We start from the raw sequence: 21,788 nt of genomic DNA, 5'->3' as shown, positions 1-21,788 counted from the left end.
TTGTGAGTGGCGTCATTTGTGTACAGAAGGATATCCGAATTCAGGTAATGAGCATATGCGGTTGACACTGGGGGGTCTATGTATAACCATCTTAAAAGCATGCCGGGCAACATTTCTACTATCCTTAATTAGACCTCTCCACAGTGAGGCCAATAGTGAGCACATAGTAAATGGTTGTAACACTGAAACATAGTTGTTGCGTGCGTTTTGGTAATGACAAGTCGCCTCTAGGCGATTCAGGCACCCAATTGTAGATATGAGCGTGAAGAAAAATGAGACTGAAATAGAAAATATGACTAAACCTGAAAAAAGCAAAAAGGAGAAACCCTCACCCCCCCCCCCCCCTTTCCCACCCCCTCCCATCCCCTCCCATCCCCCCGTCCCAACCCACCCATCCCTCCCCAAACATGGATGTAGGGCATGGTGATTAGGAGAAAACAGCAGCAGCGCCATTACCTCCATGGCAGCCGACGCAACATTTCAAAGATTGGGAACTTGATCAATTTTCAAACATCTAGGAGTAACAGCAACTATTTGATAACAATCATGAGCAACAAGTAAGCATTAGCGGGAGCATATCTCCAATCCCAACTTAAGTTATTAGCCCAAATGGTTTACCTTGCCAGGATACTATTTGTCAGTGATTAGGCTAGTAAAGTGACCAGTAATTCCAAATATGATGAGTATAGTATGCAGGCTACCCACCGGCAATCCATTTGCATTATACGTATTGTTTTTGAAAACGTGCATAACTTAATAACAACTACCTGGTTACAGCAGGTAAACAGTAAGGAGATAGCTAGCAAACTAATACCACATCAGAGTAATTGAATGAGTGAAAGCAATGTGACAGGTATGCTATGTAGACATAAACATAAGCTGCCAACGGCAGCTGGAAGCATACATTGAGACCTTGAGGGAAAACCCACAAAGTAATATATCAGCAACACCAGCAAAGGATACTCATTTATATCCAGTGGCAGCTCCCCTGGCTGCTTCAAATGAAGTTATGTCCATGGATGATTCCTCTGGCCCGTGTAGAAGTCTTGAGTTTCTGTGGATCTGAGAAGACGTGGGAAACTCCTTGTATGGTCACCCGGAACTTAGCTGGACCAACAAATCCGAATTGGTGACCCAGTGGTCTTAGTTGCGGACGCGTTGCGAGGAAAGCCTTCCTCACATAGACGGTTTCCTTACAGAAGTCCTGTGAAATATACACCTTGTTTGCCTTCCACAATACGTGGTTATGCTTGCGGACAAAAACAGTATTTGCTCCACATGTTGAAATCGTAGAGGCTTGCAGATGATGGGTCTCGGGCCTTTTTGGTTTTTTGTTATTCTGCCTGAAAATCTGTGCGCCCTATCAAATTCCAGAGCCTGGGCGAAGGTGAGATTGGTTACTTGCGCGAACCATGTTTCCAAAAAGGCAACGAGCGATCAGTGATCTTCTCTGAACCTTCCGGAATACCAAATATTCTTAAATTTCCTCTCCGATTTCTATCCTCCAATGCCGCAGGTCTCTTCATTGTCTGATCTGATGTTATAGTTAGTCGTTTGAGAATATCACAGGTCTTGGTTTCAAGGTCCTCAAGACGGCTAATTCTTGATTCAGTTTCGGTGAGTCTAGAGTTTGTCTCTCTGATATCTTGTCTGATGGCCACAACCTCTTCCTTTGTAGATTTCGCCAGGTCTCTTACTTCTTCCAATCTACTTAGTATGATGTCCATGGCTTCGCTAACTTCCTACTTGCCTTTTGATGGGCGATACCGGTGGTTCAGCCTTTAAGCGCTTAAGATTTTTCATTGTCTCTTTGTCCCCCATGCTGGCCTTTAATCCTGACTTTAATCCTTCAATTCCGACAGGATCGCGGGGTGGTTTTACACCGTCGGGCTTGTGGGGTCTGCGTTGATGGATATAGGTAACCTGTGGTCCGTGGCACTATTTTGCCAATGCTAAGTAGTTGGACAGTGGTCTTCAGGTTTATTTCAGGCTTGTCTTCTTTCAAAAGTTACGGTGCTATTAGCTTAAGTTAACGTTTTGCCAGTGCTAGGACCTGATATGTTGTATTGTTAGCGTATATTAGCGTGTGGCATGTGGTTAACATTCAGTATCTAGTTTCCATACCTTTGAAGGCTGATCGGGGATCTAACAGCAGACACTACTTGCAAGGGGTGTCACAAAAGTCGTCCATCTTAGGGTCAGGCAAGGCTGAATAAAGGTTTTAATCTTGCCCCTCACCGTTGAAAAAAGGCCAAATAAGCAGCTCTTCACATGTGCATCAGTCAAGCTAAGTCACAATACATTATGTCAGGAAAGGGCTTGCGACATGAGGAGACGAAGTTGTGGATAGCTGGACACATACTGATGGTGGGACATAGACGATCGTGATTGCGGCACACAACACGCCAATCTAGCTTTGTAAGGCTGCAGCAGGGAGCGTAGGCAGTCGGAGGGTCATCCGATGATATTACGACGCTATACGAGCGTGATATGCAGGCTTAGAAGCATTTGCCGATGCAGTTTCGGGCGGCTGCCATTTTGCGCGATAACGCGCGTGGTACCTGGGGTTATTGCGAGTTAGCTCGTCCCCATCCTTCGGTTTCGGCTGCAGACATCCAGCAACCTGTATGGGACCGGCACAGCATTCAGGGACCAAAAATCCCGGCAGCTGAGCAGGCTGCTCAGTGAAGGCAGGATCGGGTGTCAGGTGAGCCAGGTAGGCGGGCAGGGCCCCTCGCAGCTTCAGTGCGGTCTCTGCATACGGCCCTGGGAGTAGTTCTTAGCGTTACTCCCGGCTACTCAGAGTAGCAGCGATGTGTTCCCTGTGTATTCCGCTGTTTCATGGCATGTCAGCAGCAGTTATCAGTCGCAGGAATTCACCGAATTGTTTCAGAAACTCAGCGTCGTCACGAGAGGAGAGAAGGGCTCAAGCCGCCATTTCCTCCGGCGTCCAAACCACGCCCCCGTCTCATTTCTCTTTTTAACGAAAATCACTGTTGGATTTTTTCTTTAGTATTTGATTTTTTTGTCTGTATGTCAATCTCATTTAGGATCACATGAGGGAACTTCTTGGTACTTTGGCCTTGCTTGTTATGTCGTAGAGCACTAAAATAGATAGACGTCACACGCATTGTATGGGTTCTATTTTTTGGGGTTGGGGAGGGGAGTGTTCTAACCGAATGTAAGGATTTGCAGTGCATCCCTCTGCATCATTGCCTAAAGATGTGCTCTTCATTTTTTCATTTCCTAATTCTTTTATCTCTTTGCAGGTGCTGTCTGCACTGGATATTCTTCAGCCTCCTCAGATCGACTGTTTCGAAGAGATGTATCTTTTTATATGGACCGAGGGGAATAAGCATCAATAACAGAAGCATTTCTGCTTATTTTTGGTTTCTTTTTATTAATTATTTTTTTGCATCGTTTGTTCAGTGGTGGGTAGTGCACAGGACTTGTAAAATAACTAAATGACCTAGCATCACTAGTGTTAACAACACAGGGAGGGAAGACTCAAATTTACTGAAGAGATTGTGATTGGAGAACAGATTAGTAGTCCGTTTCTGTTAAAAAATGATTGTTTTTTTCTTAAATTATATCTAGTTAATTCTTTTTCTTTCAAGGTAGCCTTTGCCTCATGTGGGTATTTATTTTTAACTAAGTAATAATTAGCGGATTTCTGTATATGGAGCAAAGGTAGTGATGGAAAGGTAAACAAAACCTCAACAATATGATAAAGGGTTTTGTTGCTACGTTTTTCTTTTCTAACTACATACACTTGGGTATAGAAACCCAGGCTTTCATAGTCTCCTAGCTGTGATTTGAGCAAATATGTCACTGTCATCAGTTATAAATTCATAATGCCTTTCTCCCTTTCTTACTGGTATGTTGATAATTTGTGACCACGCTTGGGAAATGGGAGTAGGACCCATTTACAGAATAGACTGAATTTGTAGAGTTAACCTGTGCCCTCCAAGAAGAGTGTAAGGTGTCCAAACAGCAAGCACCTCCTAAACAATAAAGCCATAATCCTGCAATCAAGGTGTTTTTTTTACCACCAATGTAACTGCATCAGAGAGCATACACTGGGTCTAAAGCTACAAATGAAGGACTGCTTTATAACTCCATCACCACAACATAATGGGAACACACGAGAAAATGTAACTATCCTAGGAATACCTTGACCTTGAAGGACCGCAGGGCTGAAGGGGGAAACCCGAAGCCCACTCCCTCTCATTTTATTTGTTGTTAGTTTTGAATACTTGATAACAGAAAAGTTTACAGACAGCTAAAGGTACGTGTAGCTGAGTCAATAAAGCCACAGAAGAAAGCATTCTGTGTGCACACCATTTTGTATTTTTTTCTATCCAGCTCTTTTTAGGTCAAGCCTAGCGCAGGTCAGAGCGCTGCTCTAGGAGATGACCTTTAGAATTTGGTTAGCTCTTTTCAAGCGCTTGTGCTGGCATCCACCTTGCGGGAGCGAGCAGTGACCAGCAGGGGCCATCTGTTTTCAGTTAGCGTGGCCGCGCGTGCTTGTTTACATTCCTCTACTCTTGCTTCACACACCAGCACCTGGATCCGGCGAAAGCTGCATCCTCTGCTATGCGGAGACATAATCTCCCATCCAGTAGTTTTAGTTGCGCCAAAGTCACTGTCACTACTTGGACTGAATGCACTGCTCTTCATGTGTGGGGTGTGCTCTACATAGGACGACTGCAATAAACTACTCACTTATTAAGTGATGGTGCTAATTTGGAGTTTGGGAGAACAGTCCTGATACTGTAAAGGTGCTGGTACGGACAGTGACGGCCGAGGTCTTATTACAACATTACTTTGATGTAGTAATTATGAGTTATTGTGTACGTCCCGATCCAAATTACTCCATATTCTTAATCGCCCTCTGCATTCTCACAACATTCCGCACTCTTCACTCAGCCTGTGGTGTATTTCTTACCCCCTGCAATGCATCGCCACCAGGTTCAGTCTGCTGTCCACTTGACAGACAGAGTCTACAAGCCTCTCATGATGTGCTGTCACCAGCAGCAGACGACGCTCTACACCTCACTCCCATGTTCGATGTAGTCCATTCAATCGAATGCGCTACTGGAAGTGTCTTTCTGCCAGTAGGTTGGAGTCTCACCGGAAATACAGAATACAGGCTCTGCAGTTGCTTTTCTGTCAGTTGTGAGTTCAGCTAGACATGTTTCATTTAGCAGTCAAGATGTACATTTTGTTTTGCAGCGCTTTATCAACTAGTATGGGGTAGTAAACGCTACATAAATACAATTAAAATTCTGCTATTTGCTGACCTAGACAATGTTCATTTTTATTTACCACCAGGTTGAGACCTGGACGTTCCCGGCCCAATTAAATCCCTGTAGGTGGTATTAATAGAGGAATGTTGGTATGTTATGATGACAGGAACCTCATCATTTTGCGCACATCAAATGTAATCCTGACAGAGTTGTAAAAACCATGGAATTCATGAGAATAGCAGAGCAAGGGGTCTGGCTTAGTTTAAAGACCAAATGTCCAAGCTGAGCAAGCAAGCTAAAACGTAATTTCAAACCTGAAATAAATCAGATAACTGCCTCATAATATAGCAAAGGCAAAAGTGGTGCAGATAATCCTGATAATGCTTCAATTCATGGCGGGACAGCACCCAGGATAATGTACTGCATGACTAACTACTTATAAGGTCCCAAAGGCGAGACCTATTGGCTATGCCAGTGCTTGTTTCTGTAGTTACCTAATGATCCATTTAAAGCTAAAGTTGGAAAATCATACTTTGGGACCAATGCTATATGCCACATTAATACTAAAACTATAACAGTGAAGTACGTTTTTAGTTCCTTGCAGATTTGTTTAATAGTGACCAATTATTAACAACAAAAAGCAAAATGTTATGGTTTAACTGACATTGCAGCAACTATAGAAGCGCTGTTACCACCTATTTTAAATCTAACATTCACTGTAATAGCTAGTTCCAGTTTGAGATTTAATTAAACTCTGAAATCTGCTGAAATTAGCCAGTCTCGTTGTCCGTATTGCCTCACGCTTCATGCACCTCAGTATACGTTTTTCTTTTTTATAATTTTGTGTTTATGCTGAAGAGTTTGCATTGGATGTGTCATAATTCCATTCTTGCCTAAAAGAAAGCTAATTTCTTGGGGTTTCTTATGTTAAATTTGCGCCTGGTCATAGTAAGAGTGCAAATTACCTTTATCTGCTTGCAGCATGCTCTGCACTCCACCACAGTGAACCTAAATATTCCCCACAAAGCCTCTCACAGGACGCAGTAGGATGTGGGTGCTCAGGTCCATATGTTGAAAACCAAACACAGTAGCTCTTGGAGCAGGGCTTTGAATCAATGTCTTGCGCCCAGCCCTTTCTATACTAGACCCCAAAGTTCAGCAAACTCAGACGTCTAGCTTCTTGGCCCTTGAGCACCAAGACTGTCGGGTAGTTGTATTGTTTGATGTTTTTCTTAATTTTTCCCACTGAAAACATTTCTTTAATTGACTAAGTTCTCAAACTGTCTGTGCACAATTTAGGGTTTTACTTTCGAATGAAGGGCATTGTATTTCTGATGATCGTAGATTTGCCACCCTCCCCCATTTGGTTGGAATGTACATCTTTTGCCTTAGCTTGGCATCAATAACCCTCAAGAATATTTTGGCAAACACTGGTTCAAGAACTGTTCCAGAAAACGACTTCTCTTCATCTTTTGTAACAAGTGTCTAAAAAAATTCTGATTTACTCCAACCCATTAAAGTGTTTTTTCCACAGTAAAACCCTATCGCAATACTAAGCTGGTATAATTCTGCTCAGCATATTTGGTGTAGTTGAGAACTAAATGACTATGGATATCAAAATAGAAATGTTACTTTAATTACCCCAACAGTTTTGCCATTTCTCCATTGATTTGCAAGAAAGTTATTAGCATTCAATCTTTAACTCTCAGCTTACGACATAACTGACTCAGATGTAGAAGATAATTTGGGTGCATGCATCCACAGAGAAAGTGAGCTTTATTGATTGAGTGAAAAGATTACAAAGTAAATCACTGAGGGTTGAGGCTAAGACAGACAACAGTGATGGATCATCGAGGGCCACATATAAAGAGTGACTGATACTGATAAAGTTGCTGAATTACCACCCGTTGGTCTAAAACGTAGACGGAGATTAATAAAAAAAATGAAATAAGCTTCTTATAGATGATCAGACACAGGCACATGTTCAAGAGCTGTGCGTGCAGCAGAGACTTTAATTACTTGCTACCAACTTTCAAAGGAATAGAGTGGGAAACGATTGTCTTACAAGAGTCCCTTTAATATGCGCTACATAGAGAACTGTAGAATCTGATTATGTTGCAATTTGTTAGATGTGCTTAATTAGCATATTTCATCACGTATGCATTCTTCTTCCCAGTTCCTGATTTCCTGCAGGTGTATGGGGATGGTAAAGATCATGGTGATCGAATGATCAGTCCTTGATGTGATGGTTCCCAGCTTATATCTGTTTTTTTGGTAGACCAGTGGGTGAGCATAATCTTGTGGCTTTGTTGTTGGCTGTTAGACCTAGAAGATCAGCATTCACATTTGTTGTTTTGACTCTTTGACTAAGCTCCGCTTCAGATATGTAATCACAGAGCTGATGCAAAGCGACTTGCACAAGGTGATTGTGTCCCCACAAGCACTGAGCTCCGACCATATCAAGGTGTTCCTCTACCAGATCCTGCGAGGTACATCAAACCAAGTGTTTTGTGGGATGGGGAAGGAGAGGATGGGTAGGAGGAGGAAACTGTTGGGAGTTGTGTAATTGTTAATGGGATGCAGAGGCTGAAAGGTCATGTTTGGCTGCTGTTCAGTTCCAGCTGGACAACACCAAGTGGAAACTCCTAGATTTGTGAGAGCAAAGCCTGTTTGTTTAATTCTGTTATCACTGAGCTTTGCACCAGATATAAAATGACTGATATTGGGAGTCTCAGTAAAATGCTTTTCATGCTCGGCCTGTTCTGAGGATGCAAAAATATAGTTAATAGCAATGTTTCGATCACCCTTAACTACTGGATATTCCTTTGGGTAACTTTTCATTCTCTAGTTGATGTGCATGAAAACTGTGTGGCTCCAGCCAAATGACAGTCATGGCAATGCTGGAAACGATGCTGACTATCCTAAAAAAGTTGACACGGTCACATCTGAGTGGGAACATAAGCAACTAGAGACCTCTTCCTTTTTTGTTGGTACTTGAGATCGCTTCAAAAAGTTTGAATCACTAGTTTCTATTAACTATTTTTTTCCTGTCTAAGCAAGTTGCTTATGTGGCATGAGTATACCTCATCGTTGGTTTTTATCTTACTGTGTTTTGTGGGTCTGAAGCTGAACCTCAACAATGAGGCCCTGCCTGGCGGAAAACATCTTGGATTTTTTCTGTTCTCATCCAGGAGGTACTTGACCTAGCAGTCTTAAGTTTTGGCATGGTCAATATTGCATTGTAGTACAGTTCAGCATTGTTATACAGCTAATTCCATAGTGCTTCGTTGGTATGTTATCTTGGTCAGCAATGCACTGGGTGGTTTTACGATATACATCCGCTGTTATTAGTTGGAATAAATTAAAAGCATACCATATACTCAATAACTTTCCTTGTACACAATTATTACTCACAGGCCTGAAATACCTCCACTCTGCTGGTGTGCTTCACAGAGACATCAAGCCAGGGAACCTTTTGGTCAACAGCAACTGTGTTCTGAAGGTGAGTGGTTTGTGTCTAATCTCATTTTCGTACGTTTTTGAAACATGTTTTTGTTGTAGTTGGTACAAAATCAAGGCATAAGGCAGCAGTGTAGACAATACAATGCATCTATGTTCATGTCCAGTCTTGCATGGATGACAGCAGTGCTTGTCTAATTACATATTATCAATGTAAACCTTAACTCAATAAACTTATACGTATGCAGCAATCCCTTAGCATCGCACTGCCCTAGGGTGGTTTCCCCATCCCTGCTCACCTCATAGGGGAAGTGTGTAGGAGGGGAGACTGGTATAGAACTTATTAGGCTCATTTGGAAAGACCGGTGGCGAAAAGGGGGGCATTAAGCAGGGCCCAAGGCCTCTCCGGTATATTATCTCATCACCCGCCCCCCCCCCCCCCACACCCCGAGACCCCTAACCATGCATTCATTTAGTCTCTCCATTTCCAAGTTGTATGGGGGAATGACGCTAAAGCAGTCCTGCACCTAGGGCCCACCTCAGAACGTGCTGCGTTAATTCTATGTAAGCGCAATGGGTTCATATAGGGTTGATGCAAGTAATAAAACTATGTGAGCTTGAATCTTGCATTGCTAGCCACATCCTTGACCTGGGCAAATGCGCTTTTTCTGGCCCCTTCAGAGTGTGGCTCTGGTAGGCTCTCAGTCCATTTCTGGTCCCCGTCTTATTGATGTGGCAATCCTCTTTAATGGCCTTAATAAATGTGAATGATCAAACCCAGAGTCGACTCTGGCTTCAATAGCACTTGCAATGTCTGCGAGTCCTCCGGTTCATCGGAAATTTAGTCCGAATTTCACGAAAAGTACAAGATACTTTGGTATACAACTAAAACTGGCCTTGCTGGAGGTCAAAGCTATCCGGTGCCTCTCCCAGTGTGAGGAAGGTGCCATTAAGGTAGAGATCATCTACAATGTTGCAACCACCTTCAGACCATTGTGATCTGTCCATCACTCACCGAATATCACAAATGGGTTTCAGCCATCGGAGAGGCAAGAGCTTGGCATATGGCACCCGACGCATCACTCGAACACCTGTGTGCTCCCAGGCCACTGCCACCTGTCTGACTAAGAAGGGGTGATCACCTGGAATACCCGCTTCCCGCATGAGGAAATGTGGGAGATCTGCATCCGCCCCCCCTCGTCCCCAGGAGTTTCTTCATGTTGGGACAATCCATGCACCACTGTGCTGCAGTAATATAGTTGCATATCTGGCAGTCCCCAGCTCCCTACTACAGTGTCTAGTTTTAGGCTGTCCAGTTTAACTCTACTTTTTTTACTAGCCCACGCAAGGGACACCGGGAGGCTGTTGAGTTTCCAAAATGTCGATTTTCGGAACATCTTGCAGGGCTTCCAAACAGGGCTTTAAAAATTTTGCTCAACGTGACCCTGCCCATTACTGAAAAGGGGTAGGCGATTCCAAAAATGAATCTATTCCTCCAGCCCTAAAAGGACCCATATTAAGGCAATAACAGGCCTCTTGGTTATTTGCCACCTGTATACCCAGGTACTGGAAGGGACCACCTTCTCAGCTTAGTTCAGTCGCCGGAAGCGCAGTCTGTCTTATGACCGCCAGTGCTGCTATGGCGAACAGTACTGTCTTTTGCTCATTGATCCCAAGTCTAGACACTCCACCGAACTTGTACATGCTCCGCAGCAACACCTCAACGATCATTCAGTGTGGGACATAGAAAGGGCGTTGTCGGCATATAGCGAGACATGTGTGATGCCTCCTACCTCAGTGCCCCACTCAGCCATGTTGTGGTGAAGCCGAATCACCTGGGACTCCATTGCCAAAGTGAAAAAGAAAGGTGACAAGGCATCCTTGTCTAGAGCCTCTCTTAATTGGGAAGCAATCCGACACCGTTTGCCCAGTGCACACTTGTGCCACCAGTTCAGTGTAGAGTAGTCTAACTCAAGACTAGAAAACTGGACCCATCCCCATTCTTCATAGGACCTCCCAAAGATAATCCCAATTTAGGGTATCAAATGCCTTTTTATGTTTAAAGCTATTGACACCACCCCAAGTACCAGTTGGCAACAGCATGCAGTACATGGGACAACCACCTAAAATTCATATGGGTCCTTCTACCCGGCATAAAGCCACACTTATCATCATGTTCCAGTTGTTCAGCCACCCCTCTTAATCTGGCATGAGGGGCTTTGCCAGTATTTTTATGTTGACCCCTAACATAAAGAGGGGTCTATCAGAGCCTGGGTCGGAGTGGCCCCTTCCTGGCTTAGGGATCATAATGATCTAGGCCTTGCATATATTTTGCAGAAGTATCCCACAGCCATGTGACTCCTGAAGTGTTTTGTCATGTACAGTAGCATTCGAGGCCTCAAGCGTTGCCATTATTTAGGCCCCTGTATTCCCTGCTTTGTCTTGGTACTCCTGTGGTGGGGCTATGTCCCTGCACTCGACCCCAGAGCTGTAAATTTGTCTATTTCAGTCTACTGTGCCCCTCTTCTGTCTATCCTTTCCAATGATGGGCTCTACCCAGGAGTACAACCAGTCATAGTGCCCCAAATCACCCACCACAACTTTCACAGGTACTCCTAGCTCTAGCCGGCAGGTTGCCCTTTCCTGGAGACACAGCCTGATCTACTGTACCGAAGCAAAGGGTGCGCCCCCTCGCCAAGTCCATATGCCAGCATCCATGTGACGCCAGCAGTAGTATTAATTCTCAACAGGCTTCCGGATGTAGGGGCCCGGGCCCCAGAGCACCCAGACTAATTTGGTGCAGCCGGGCCAAATCTTGCCTCTCAATTGAGATATGGGCGGAGGTGCTGTACAATTGAAGTATGGGCGGGGTCACTACTCCAGAGCGGTACCTCCCAGAAGATGAGGACTAGCTATACATGGGCCCACTGAGCTTCTAGGGGCAGGCCTACTCCCCTCCATATTTGCTCTCTCTTTGTGCTCAGCCTGTTGGCGGTTTCACGGATCTTCACTCTGTCACAGGGCCATGTTCTTATCCTCTAGTGCAGTCTGCTGGCCACCATTCTCTTCTTTCACTTCTTCTGTGGGGCGGTCACGGCTCCTGACTCAGAGTCCGCTCAACCAGTCCCCCGCTAGCGTTGTCCCAGCTGGCCAGGGAAGTGCACAAAAGCAGCCAGGCATGCTCGCTGGGGTTCTCGTCGACTATCAGCCCAGGGGAGAGGGGGAGGGCATCCACTGCCCATCTGTCGCCCGCATCACATGACCCTAGTGCCCACTGCTCCACTTGTCTTAATGAGTCAGTAGCCTCCAAGCCGGGGCGTCATTCTAGCTCCGTGATTCAGCAGGACCTTCATATAGCCACTTTCCTTAATGGGTCAGTAGCCTCCAAGCCGCTGTGTCATTCCATCTCTGTGATTCAGCCAAAAAGGGTTGGGGGTGCCTCGCCAGTGTAGCAGTTGGGCAATCCAATTCCACACTGTCCCCTTCTTATCGCCGTCCTAGGCAGGGGCTCATCAGAGATTTTCAATACTGAGCTCATGCAACGTATCTCGTGTTTCAAGTGTTTTCCTTGGGGCGAAAGGCCATCGCAAGCGGCCCGGCCCGAGGAACCGATCTGTTTAATCTCTGGAGGCCCTGGCCTGCCGCATGCCCCCTCTGGGCCACACAGGATCAGGCGCGGATGGGGGGGGAAGCAGCCGTCCGGTCCTCTGTTGCAATCTAACTGCAGGCCTTGTGCCCCTCCCCAGTCTGCATAAAAGTTGTTCCCAGTGACTTGCTCGGCAGCCATTTGAGGACTGAAACGGGCATCAGTAACCTTAAACTTTCATTGAAATCACAGGTGTCTATCATCAATAATGAAACCGAGATTCTTGACCTTAGTAGTCTGGGTGGGTAAAGGCCCTAGGGAGTCCGGCCAGTGGCTAGGTCCCCTTAGAGAAGGATTGTTACCCAATACCAAGACCTCAGTTTTATCACCGATGAGCTTCAACACATTTTGTGTTCATCCATAAGGAAATATTCCTCAGGCCCGGTACAGCAGAGAGGGGTCACAATGCTGGACTGCTGATAACATGGAAGGTTCACCCTTTAGAAAGGATATCAACCACTTCAAGGCCAAGCCTTCTATGCCCAAGAACTCCTGTCTGCCAGTCAGGATAGAATGAGACACTGTATGAAATGCAGAGCTCAAGTCAACCAGAATGAGAGCATGCCTCTAATCTTCTTAGGTCATCCAGAACTGACTTCTTGGTTCAGGGATGCTCCCTAAATACTGTACTTAGGGTGTGTTTTAGGGGTCTCTAGGTCAGTAGCAAATGGGCTACTGACATTAGTGTGACTACAGCTTTGGTGTGCTGTTCCCACTTAAGGCAGTGAGCACATGGGCTACTGACATTAGTGTGACTACAGCTTTGGTGTGCTGTTCCCACTTAAGGCAGTGAGCACAATCCCTAACCCTGAGTTGAGGGTGCCTGCCATCTGCAAGATGGTGGGCACTGAATGAATGAATGAATGAAGCTGTTCTTATATTGCGCAAACTTAGCCCGATGGGCGTCAAGGCGCCCAAATCAAATGCAGAGTGAGATTCGCCTAGTCTTCCCCCCACCTGAGTAGTTGAGTTGCCAGAGGTGGCAACACCTTCTGGGCTGTTCTAATTTTTCCTGCCGAAAAGGGGGATAGACAGGAAGGGGGCCTTATCCTGATAGCAAGAGAGGCTGGGGATTGCGTTGCAAAGGCCGCAAGGCCTTTGTAGCTCACCTGCCACAGATGGCTCTTACTGACCTGGGGGAGATGTTAACACCTCCGCCCAGGAAAGGCTTTGTTTCTGGACCCAGGGAACGAAGGCTTCCACCCCAGGGGTCCAGAAACGTTTTGTGGTGGCAGGCTGAAGTTCACCAGTCAGCAACTCCCCAGTGGTTGGTTTGGTTTAGGGGTCCCCTCTAGAAGCGACCCCCTGAGTGCATGGAATAACATATCTGATATTGGAATCAGTGCATGTTGATTATTCTGAGATGTTTGATACCAAACATCCCAGGATTCATTAAAGCCATTATGGTGCTAGGAAACTCGAAATGACCAGTTTTCAGACCATATTCTCAGGGTGGCTTTACTTGGCATTTACATAATCTAAGAATGGCCTTCGATATTATAGGGAGCTGTCTGCTCATGCAGATAGGTACTCACATGAGGTGTAGGTCACCCTGCCATAAGGGTGACTTACCTAGGCCTCATGCTAAGCAGGCATGGCACACAGGGATGTGTGCCATGTCGACTCTTCACTTTTAGCTGCACCACAGAACGCAGTCTACAACGGCAGTGGTGCATGTTGTTTGTGGTGAGCGGTTTGTGAGTGTGGCATAATGCATGTTGAGGCCCTCAGAGGTTTTTCCCTCGCTACCATGCCCATGGTACCATAGGTACCCCATACAAGGGACTTACAGGTAGGCCAGAGTTGTGCCAATTGTGGAAACAGTGGTACATGTTAGGGAAACACAGGCCCTTGATACCTGATTGGCAGGGACCCAGGGCACACACAAAGTGCATCAGAAATCAGGCAAAAACGTGATGGGGGTTTCTGCAACAGAAACTCCTTTTCTTACACTTACGCTGTTGCCTTGCTCAGAAGAAAGGTCTGATGCCCACATCCATTTCAGACCATTACAAACCAGTTCATCAAGGAGGAGATGTTCAGATTGTTTGAGCTACCTCAAAAAAATGCTTTGTATGGTACAAGGACCTAGGACGGGCATATAGAATTGCAATATACATACATTCATATACTAGATATAGCAAACGTGAAGTTTTTTTATTTCCGGATGCACAAAAAATGGAGAGCCTTGATTCAGGCCGGTCTGCCAGAGTGTATTCTCCATGCATGTGGCAGCGTACTTGCAGAGACAGAAGATATTACATTGACATTGTTGTCTGGTCTTCGCCGAAACCCCAGGAGGAGTACTGGGCTCAAGGATCCCAAAAGTGCATGCTTCAAAGGGTACATTTGTTTTTGATAGGACCAAAATGTCTTTTGTATTAGGCAAATCCTCATAGCAAAATAAACTCTTCCTCCTAGGATCACTGGATTTCTGTATTCATTCATCATGTGCAACTGCACATGAAACATGTTTTAGGGTTTTCTCAAATAGGAGTGCCAGTGTAAGGAAACTAGCAATAGAAATACAGTTTGCTTTTCCTTGAACCTTCAGCCATTCTTCTGTGGTACAAGATGTATTTTCCTGAAGCATTCCCTCTCAGACAAGAGGTAGATTGAGAATCTCAGTTGGAGCTAGCACCCTGAAGAAAGTGGTCAGTGAAAGACAAATTGCACCACATTAACATTTCGCAATTGCTTGGTGAACTTCTGGCCTTCAGGTTATTCAAGTCGAAGTCCATCATGTGTCAGATAGACCATACCACCTCTATCTGCTGCTTGAACAGGAATTGATAAAAAGTCGAAGTTCCTCTTGAATGAAGCTTGAACGATTTGGCACTGGCTCAAGATCTGTCTTAGCAAGATGTGACTGCAGTTAGCAGCATTTGACCTAAAAGTAACTGAAAATATAGTACACTGAGCAACCATCTCCTGGAGTAATATAAAGGTTTCTGAACAATCCAGCTCTTGTGGATATCCTTCATCAGTTGAGAAGACTTAGTATTTAGGAGACTTAGTATTTAGCAGACTTAGTATTTAGCAGACTTAGTATTTAGCACAGGAAACCTAAATATTTCAAGACTCCACATCCTCTTTCCTATAGCAAAACCCCTATGTTGTTCAGACAATACCTCTCATGATAACAGCTCTGGATTCAGTGCTTGATTTGTAAACAAATGCGCCGAGGCCCACAATATTTCATGGGATGCCACTGCAGCTTTCGCACCCTGCCAGTTCTGTTAAGGACAGGGCCACTCTTTCGTATTATCCATCTCACTCCATTAAATATGACACTTTGGATTATTTCTTTTCACTGAAGAGGTCAGAATAGCCTGATCAAGATTCTGTCATTTTAATTGTAACGCATTTTGAATATTTAAATGCTCTGCTGATGTGCTCGTCTGAAAAATTTACAGTGCCACCATGTGGTGGACCGGCAAAAATGAATGCTTATGTTGACAAATAAGTGCTGGTGTCGAACACTGGCACAAATTAACCCCTTGTTCTGATCAAATTTGTGCAACATAAGTCAAATTATGCTTTTTGCCCTTGCTTAGTCATCCGGTGGTGGTATCCGCACATTCTTATGCCGCAAGAACCAGGCCACATATTTTAGCCAGAATATCAGACTAGATTCTCCAGCACTCCATAACATTGCTGTACTTACCTGTCTGTGTTCTACATGCCTCGTATATGGCCATTTGAATATTCCACCAGATTGCATAGGCATCCTATTTGATGCTTGTTTTTTTTTTAAATATCTTTATTTTTCGATTTTCAGTGTATCCACATTGGAAAAACAACCAGTAATAACAGTGGCATGGAGGACACATAAATTGATTGTAATGAATCATAGAGCTGTAAATTCACATTTATAATGGGAAACCAGTGATTCAAAATACTGCTATGTGGATAGGCATAGTCCCATAACCGCACCTTAAATGCCACAATCTATTTTACTGACCAATTGACCCTGGGGCACACCATGGTTCCCATTCACCCAAGGGCCTGGTGGGCTGTGCGGTGTATCATCTACAAGATCAAGCTTAGAGTAGCTGATCTACAAGACCCATATCTTACGGAATGTTCGGGGCCAGCCTACACTGGCATATGTGACCTCCTACACTGCCATTTAAAGGTCCATACCTCTCCTCCACTCTCGAAATGTGAGAATGTCTGCCACCTCCGTGCTACATCGCCTTTCGCAACACAACTTGGCCCAGAGCGCTGAGGAGAAGGTGAGATCTTGGAATATCTACATTGTTTGGGGTACCCAATAGGACGTGGGTTCAGCGGAAGTACCACCTCCATGGCCTCCCCAAGTTCCCCCAGGATCGAAGTTCGATACCCTTGGATGAAGGGACATCCACATAATGTATGCTGAACCGCATAATGTGTGCTGAAATCCCCTCTAGCATTATTGCACCACATGCATGTTGGCTGTGCAGCTTGGCCCATTGTGTGTATTCTGTACCTATTATTTTACACCTTTGTTTGATTTTGTACTAGATTATGTGAAACAGGGACTTAATAGTGACTTCTTTGAGGTGCATATTATCCACCTCCCAGGCAATTTCTTCTAGTTCACCCCAATCGGTACCCTGAGGCTTTGAAGATTGTTGGACATAATGTTACTGAATGTTCGATAAGTGCGAGAGATGACCCCCTTAGCGAGTTCCTCTTGTAGCATTCTCCTTTCTAAAGGGGGTATTCTGGTATATCAGTACCGATTAGGTCCTCAGCGAACCATGCATGTCTTAGCTGCACATACTTTAAAAACTGGGACTTATGCAAATTACATTTGATACAAAAATTGGTCAGGGGGTCTGAGCTCCCCAATTTACAGGATATCTCTGATAGTAGAGATTCCAATTAAATCCCACGGTCCAAATGCTTGTAATTTTCCAATCTCGCTCAGCCATGTCCATTTCCTCAGTGGTGTGCCCTCGTGATTTTTCAGGCCCATCTGATCGTTCTTGTTGCCTGCTCCCTCTCCCCCAGGGTCACGTAGGTTGTCGGGAGTAGGCTTTGGGTGCCACTACCGCTATAGAAATAGTGTACGTGACAGGGGTGTGCTAAGGTACCCCTTTCCTGGCTGTATGTGGGGTGGTCCTGCGGTGCATGTATCCAGTCATTAATTGGGATCAAATGTGCCACCCAATTTTAGGCCTCTAAGCTGGGGAGGGCTATCCCACCATTATTAGGTAATGTCCTAAGAGCTCTCCTGGTATGCCCACCTCACCATAGGGTATATCGCACATCCCCAATAATATAAGTGAACGTGGTTCTTGGAAGTAGGAAATATGTATTCTGAGGGGCGTATAATAATTGTATTTGAAGCTTGGTTGAGATTTTTATATTTCTCCAAGTAAGAGCAATGTGCTTCATATAGTTCTTCCAGAATAGGCTAAATTATCTCATAGGACTAATAGCTCAATTGGTCAGATAATGTTGTTCGCCTCCTTTGCTTATGCGCACTTTAAGTCGATAAGTTCCATTGGAACTTGATCTGGACCAGAACAAAATATATTAGACTCTGTATGTTTTGGGTCACTTTTATGAATTTTATATTACTTTTAGAGATGTTAATGTCTGTTTTCTCTTCTATTTTATAAAATTCAGTAGAATTTGCTTTTATTGTTAATGATTTTGACCAATTCTGCTTGAAACGTCTGATTTATAACTGCCTACTTAAAATGCTGCCCTCCGGTATAAATGATTATTCCAGTGATTTAAGGATTTTTCTTTAGAGAATAAACAAGTGCCTCAACATAGCCACTGTGAGGAGACTGGATATTGCTTCAGGATGATCCATCATAACAAGATGTTGTTGAGATATTATCATACCTTTGAAAACGTTGTTTTAGATTTAAATGTAGATCAGCTACCTTATTACCCTCTTTCTTTCAAAACCTGTCCTTTCCTGCTGCGCGCTCCACTGGTAAAGCAATATGAAGAATGTCATTAGCCTGAACTCAAACCAGGCAAACTCTCAGTCACCATAAAACAGAAAGGAAGGGGATAATGTAGCTTCTGATGCATATTATGCTCCAGAGCAGGAGTTGTAATGTGAGGAAAATGAAGGAGAGGATTTTATTGAATTTGCAGAACAAGGATATGTGTTGTATCCATTCTGCTCATCTAGAGATGCGGTTTAAAGCTACATATTTTTTTTCTCGTTTTCTTGGAAGAAGTTAAAATCTATAGAACTGAAGTAGATCATTCATGTTTAGGTGGACGCCAAAAGTTCTTCAAACTGCACTCACTATATAAAACTAACGTTGAAATATGATGGGTTTCTGTCTCCCTTGCATGCCTTGTAAGGGACATTCTGGGGCTCCTGGTGTTATGTTTCCATCTCCTTCACACATTCGCTGTCCTGGCAGAGAACGTGCACCCTTGTAAACCTTTCTACTCATAACATGCACGCATGTTTGCTGCACTCTCATATGAGTTTCTGGATGTACAAGCGAGTTTGGTGTTGGCACTGTCGCTGAGCGGTGCATTTAACCCAGTCAGTGATGCTGGAACAATATTTATAGTAGTGGTGCTGCCATCAGTGTTTCGTCACTAATTGTCACGAGATTGGTAAAGATGTTCTATGTAGCTGCTGGTGTATTTCGGGACACTGTCACAAATGTATCACTAAATCATGGTTTGGAAGCGTACTATCATTTAGAGACCAAATGTTTTGCACTGAAATTACCATTTAATTTGCACGACATGCAGTTTTACTGATAAAACTCTATAGTTCACAAATGATGTGTAATGAGTGAATATTTATAATTTGCTCATCACTACCTAAACTGTCTTGATTAGTTTTTATCATATTAGTATCTTTGCTTCCATCATACTTGAATTACAAAAAGTGCTTAATTTGTGGTTTCCGACCTGCTGATATTTTTAGGAATATTTGTAAAGTTCAATTACGGAATCTAAATGTTATTGTGTTATGAAAGAAATTGACATCTGTTCCTTTCACTCTCCCTGTACCCCAGCAAGATACTCACATAGTTCATGTACAACGACCTCTCACTTTTCAGTCGGAGAAAAATAAAATACCAATTTATGTTAAAAGTAGAAGTATTAATTTGTCAGAACAGTAGCCTTACATTTGACCTCTGTCTTTGAACTCACGGTAAATGTAACTCGATAAAATAAATTTAGAGGCTAAGTGAATGTTTATTGCTCATTCACCTTCTCAACTCCAACATGATTATTTTGGGGGTGCTACAACACCTTCCCTAATTCCTGCACCCATACTTCCAGCACCTATGAGTCCACTGTACCACAGTTATGCAACCTAACCAAGAAGCAAGCAGGCAGTCTTTGTTTCTTGTTTTGGCGCCCAAGGCACACTTCCTAAGCCACTGCTGGTGCATACTGAACACCCCAGCCTGCAATTCATCTGAGCTGCTGTGCTACTTGAGTGCCTCAGTTTGTACCTGTAGTGTTACTAATACAAGGTAATATCTGCCATTGTGGCAGTGCCTCTTTAACCCCAATCATTCCCCTGTCCTTTCATATAGTTATGTAAAGCTTTGTATGAACTTGGAAATTCAGGAACATATTAAAAAAAAAAAACTCATCATGTGCAATCTGCAAGGAACTGAGAAATCAAATGTGCCGTATATTTTGTGTATTCCTGTAGTGTAGTTCCTATATTCCCAATAGGCTCTGCGTATTGTAATAACACTATAGATGTGACATAGGACTTAAGTCGACTAGGTCTCTATCGACTATATCAGACTTAATGGTGAGTGCCAGCTAGCTCAGAGGCCACTAGAAACTTTCTCGAATACACAAGAAGGGATTAGTTTCTGACAAACGCATAAACATGACAACTTTGTTTCCCCAAGAAAAAACATATCTTCAGAGTCGTGGAAACAATAGATAGATATTTTACTCTGTCAATCGTGCATGCTTAGTTTCAACAGAGGTGCAGAGAAATAGAGAGACAGGCGTTTTCAATAAAAGTATTTATTTAACAGTCTTATTCCTCATGCAGAAGAAATGAACTGGTGCAATCGTAATACTGGTTGTAAAGTATAATGCGTACAGCAAGAAGAGACAATTTTGACAATTTTTTATTAATAAACTGCATGATTACTTAAAATCTTTACAGTATAAAAGTGAAAAAAAGAATAAAAAGCTTTATGAACGTCCCGGCTCCCCCACTCTCAAGTCCCATCCAAACATAAAAGTGAGAGTCACTTTAAGTTAAAATACTAACATATTAGTCCTGATTAGCTGTCCTAAACATGGTTCTTTTAAAAGGAGTGATGAATAGATTGTACAAGTGTTTCCCAGCTGATAAAGGGGGGCACATGAAAGTTCGGTAGAGTCAATTCATGTACCAAGGGCTGTTGACGAAAGATGGATTCTTCGTGGATCTTTAAACCAGCCCAAGTTAGGTAACTGGGGCAGGAGGCTTCCAGTTACTTTGCAGACAATGCCGTTAAGTGGGAGTCGAGTGCCATTTTTACCTGGTGTATAAATTTCCCAACTCTGGCTATCAAACAGGTCGTGGAGACTGAGAGGCACCAGTCCGAGGCCTCTCTACAAGTTCTATAGGCCGTGTTACGTAAAATCGGAAGCAGCAAGCGATGGCGGTCATTGGCCAGCTTTGTGCAGCAGCACAGCAAGTGTAGCCAGGATTCTCTACGGTAATTGCATAGACGACAGGCCAAGGTGCCATCCGTACGGGCCCATTTGGGGTTGAAGTCCATGATCCTGAGGGCCAAAAGTCGAAAGTACAAAATTTTCTTTCTCGCGTAAGTGGATACTGGATCTTGCAGGTAAGGTTGGGGTTTACCTGGAATATATGATTTGTCCAGGGCCTGGGTTAGTGGATTTTGCCGAAGAGATGCAAGGTCAAGTCCAAAGGAGATGATCCGGACTTGGCGCTTAACAGCTTGGGCCCAGGCTGAGAAAGGAATTTCGTGCAGGGGCAAACTCCTTCTTTCGATTTTCAATGCTGCAATAGCTTGTCCTACCTTTGAGTACCAGGGGGAGCCCACCTCATCAAAGATTGATTTTAGGGAGTGCTTTAGCGAATGTTCTGTTGCTTTCAATACTCTAATATAGAGTTTTAAAAGGTCCCCCAATAATACCAGCTCCGGTCGCTTAAGGCCCATTTCTAGCCTTAATCTAGTGTTCCTTGCATATCTAGGGGCCTGTAGCACCAACTTATAGGCTTTCGCCTGGGCTGCGTTGACCACTTTGTCAAATGCACCAGGGTAGGCTATGTGCCCATATGCAATGGCAGGGATCAGTTTTGCCCTGAGCACTGTCAACATTGGTTCTGCTGAGGGACTGTCCAAGCGGTGGCATAAGCGTCTTAGCGACAGAATGGTTTTGTCAATTTTAGGTTTAAGCTCCTTCAGATGTTTGGCTGCAGAGGCACTCTCAGAGACCCAGGTGCCCAGATAGTT

The 21,788-nt window shown here is 44.1% G+C and overlaps 1 protein-coding gene across 1 annotated transcript in view; it reads left to right on the top strand.

Annotated features, from left to right (window-relative positions):
• The window catches only part of LOC147703736 (serine/threonine-protein kinase NLK2-like), a 373,675-nt gene that overhangs the window by 122,841 nt on the left and 229,046 nt on the right, over nt 1–21,788 (top strand). The window contains exons 3-5 of the mRNA XM_086932073.1: nt 3,270–3,325; nt 7,632–7,738; nt 8,666–8,751. Of these exons, the coding sequence (XP_086788199.1) occupies nt 3,270–3,325; nt 7,632–7,738; nt 8,666–8,751 (249 nt within the window). The remainder of the gene's footprint in view (nt 1–3,269; nt 3,326–7,631; nt 7,739–8,665; nt 8,752–21,788) is intronic.

Source organism: Lissotriton vulgaris, chromosome 7 (genome assembly GCF_964263255.1).
Source record: "Lissotriton vulgaris chromosome 7, aLisVul1.2, whole genome shotgun sequence".
Lineage (NCBI taxonomy): Eukaryota > Metazoa > Chordata > Amphibia > Caudata > Salamandridae > Lissotriton > Lissotriton vulgaris.
This window is presented reverse-complemented; position numbering and strand designations above follow the sequence as displayed.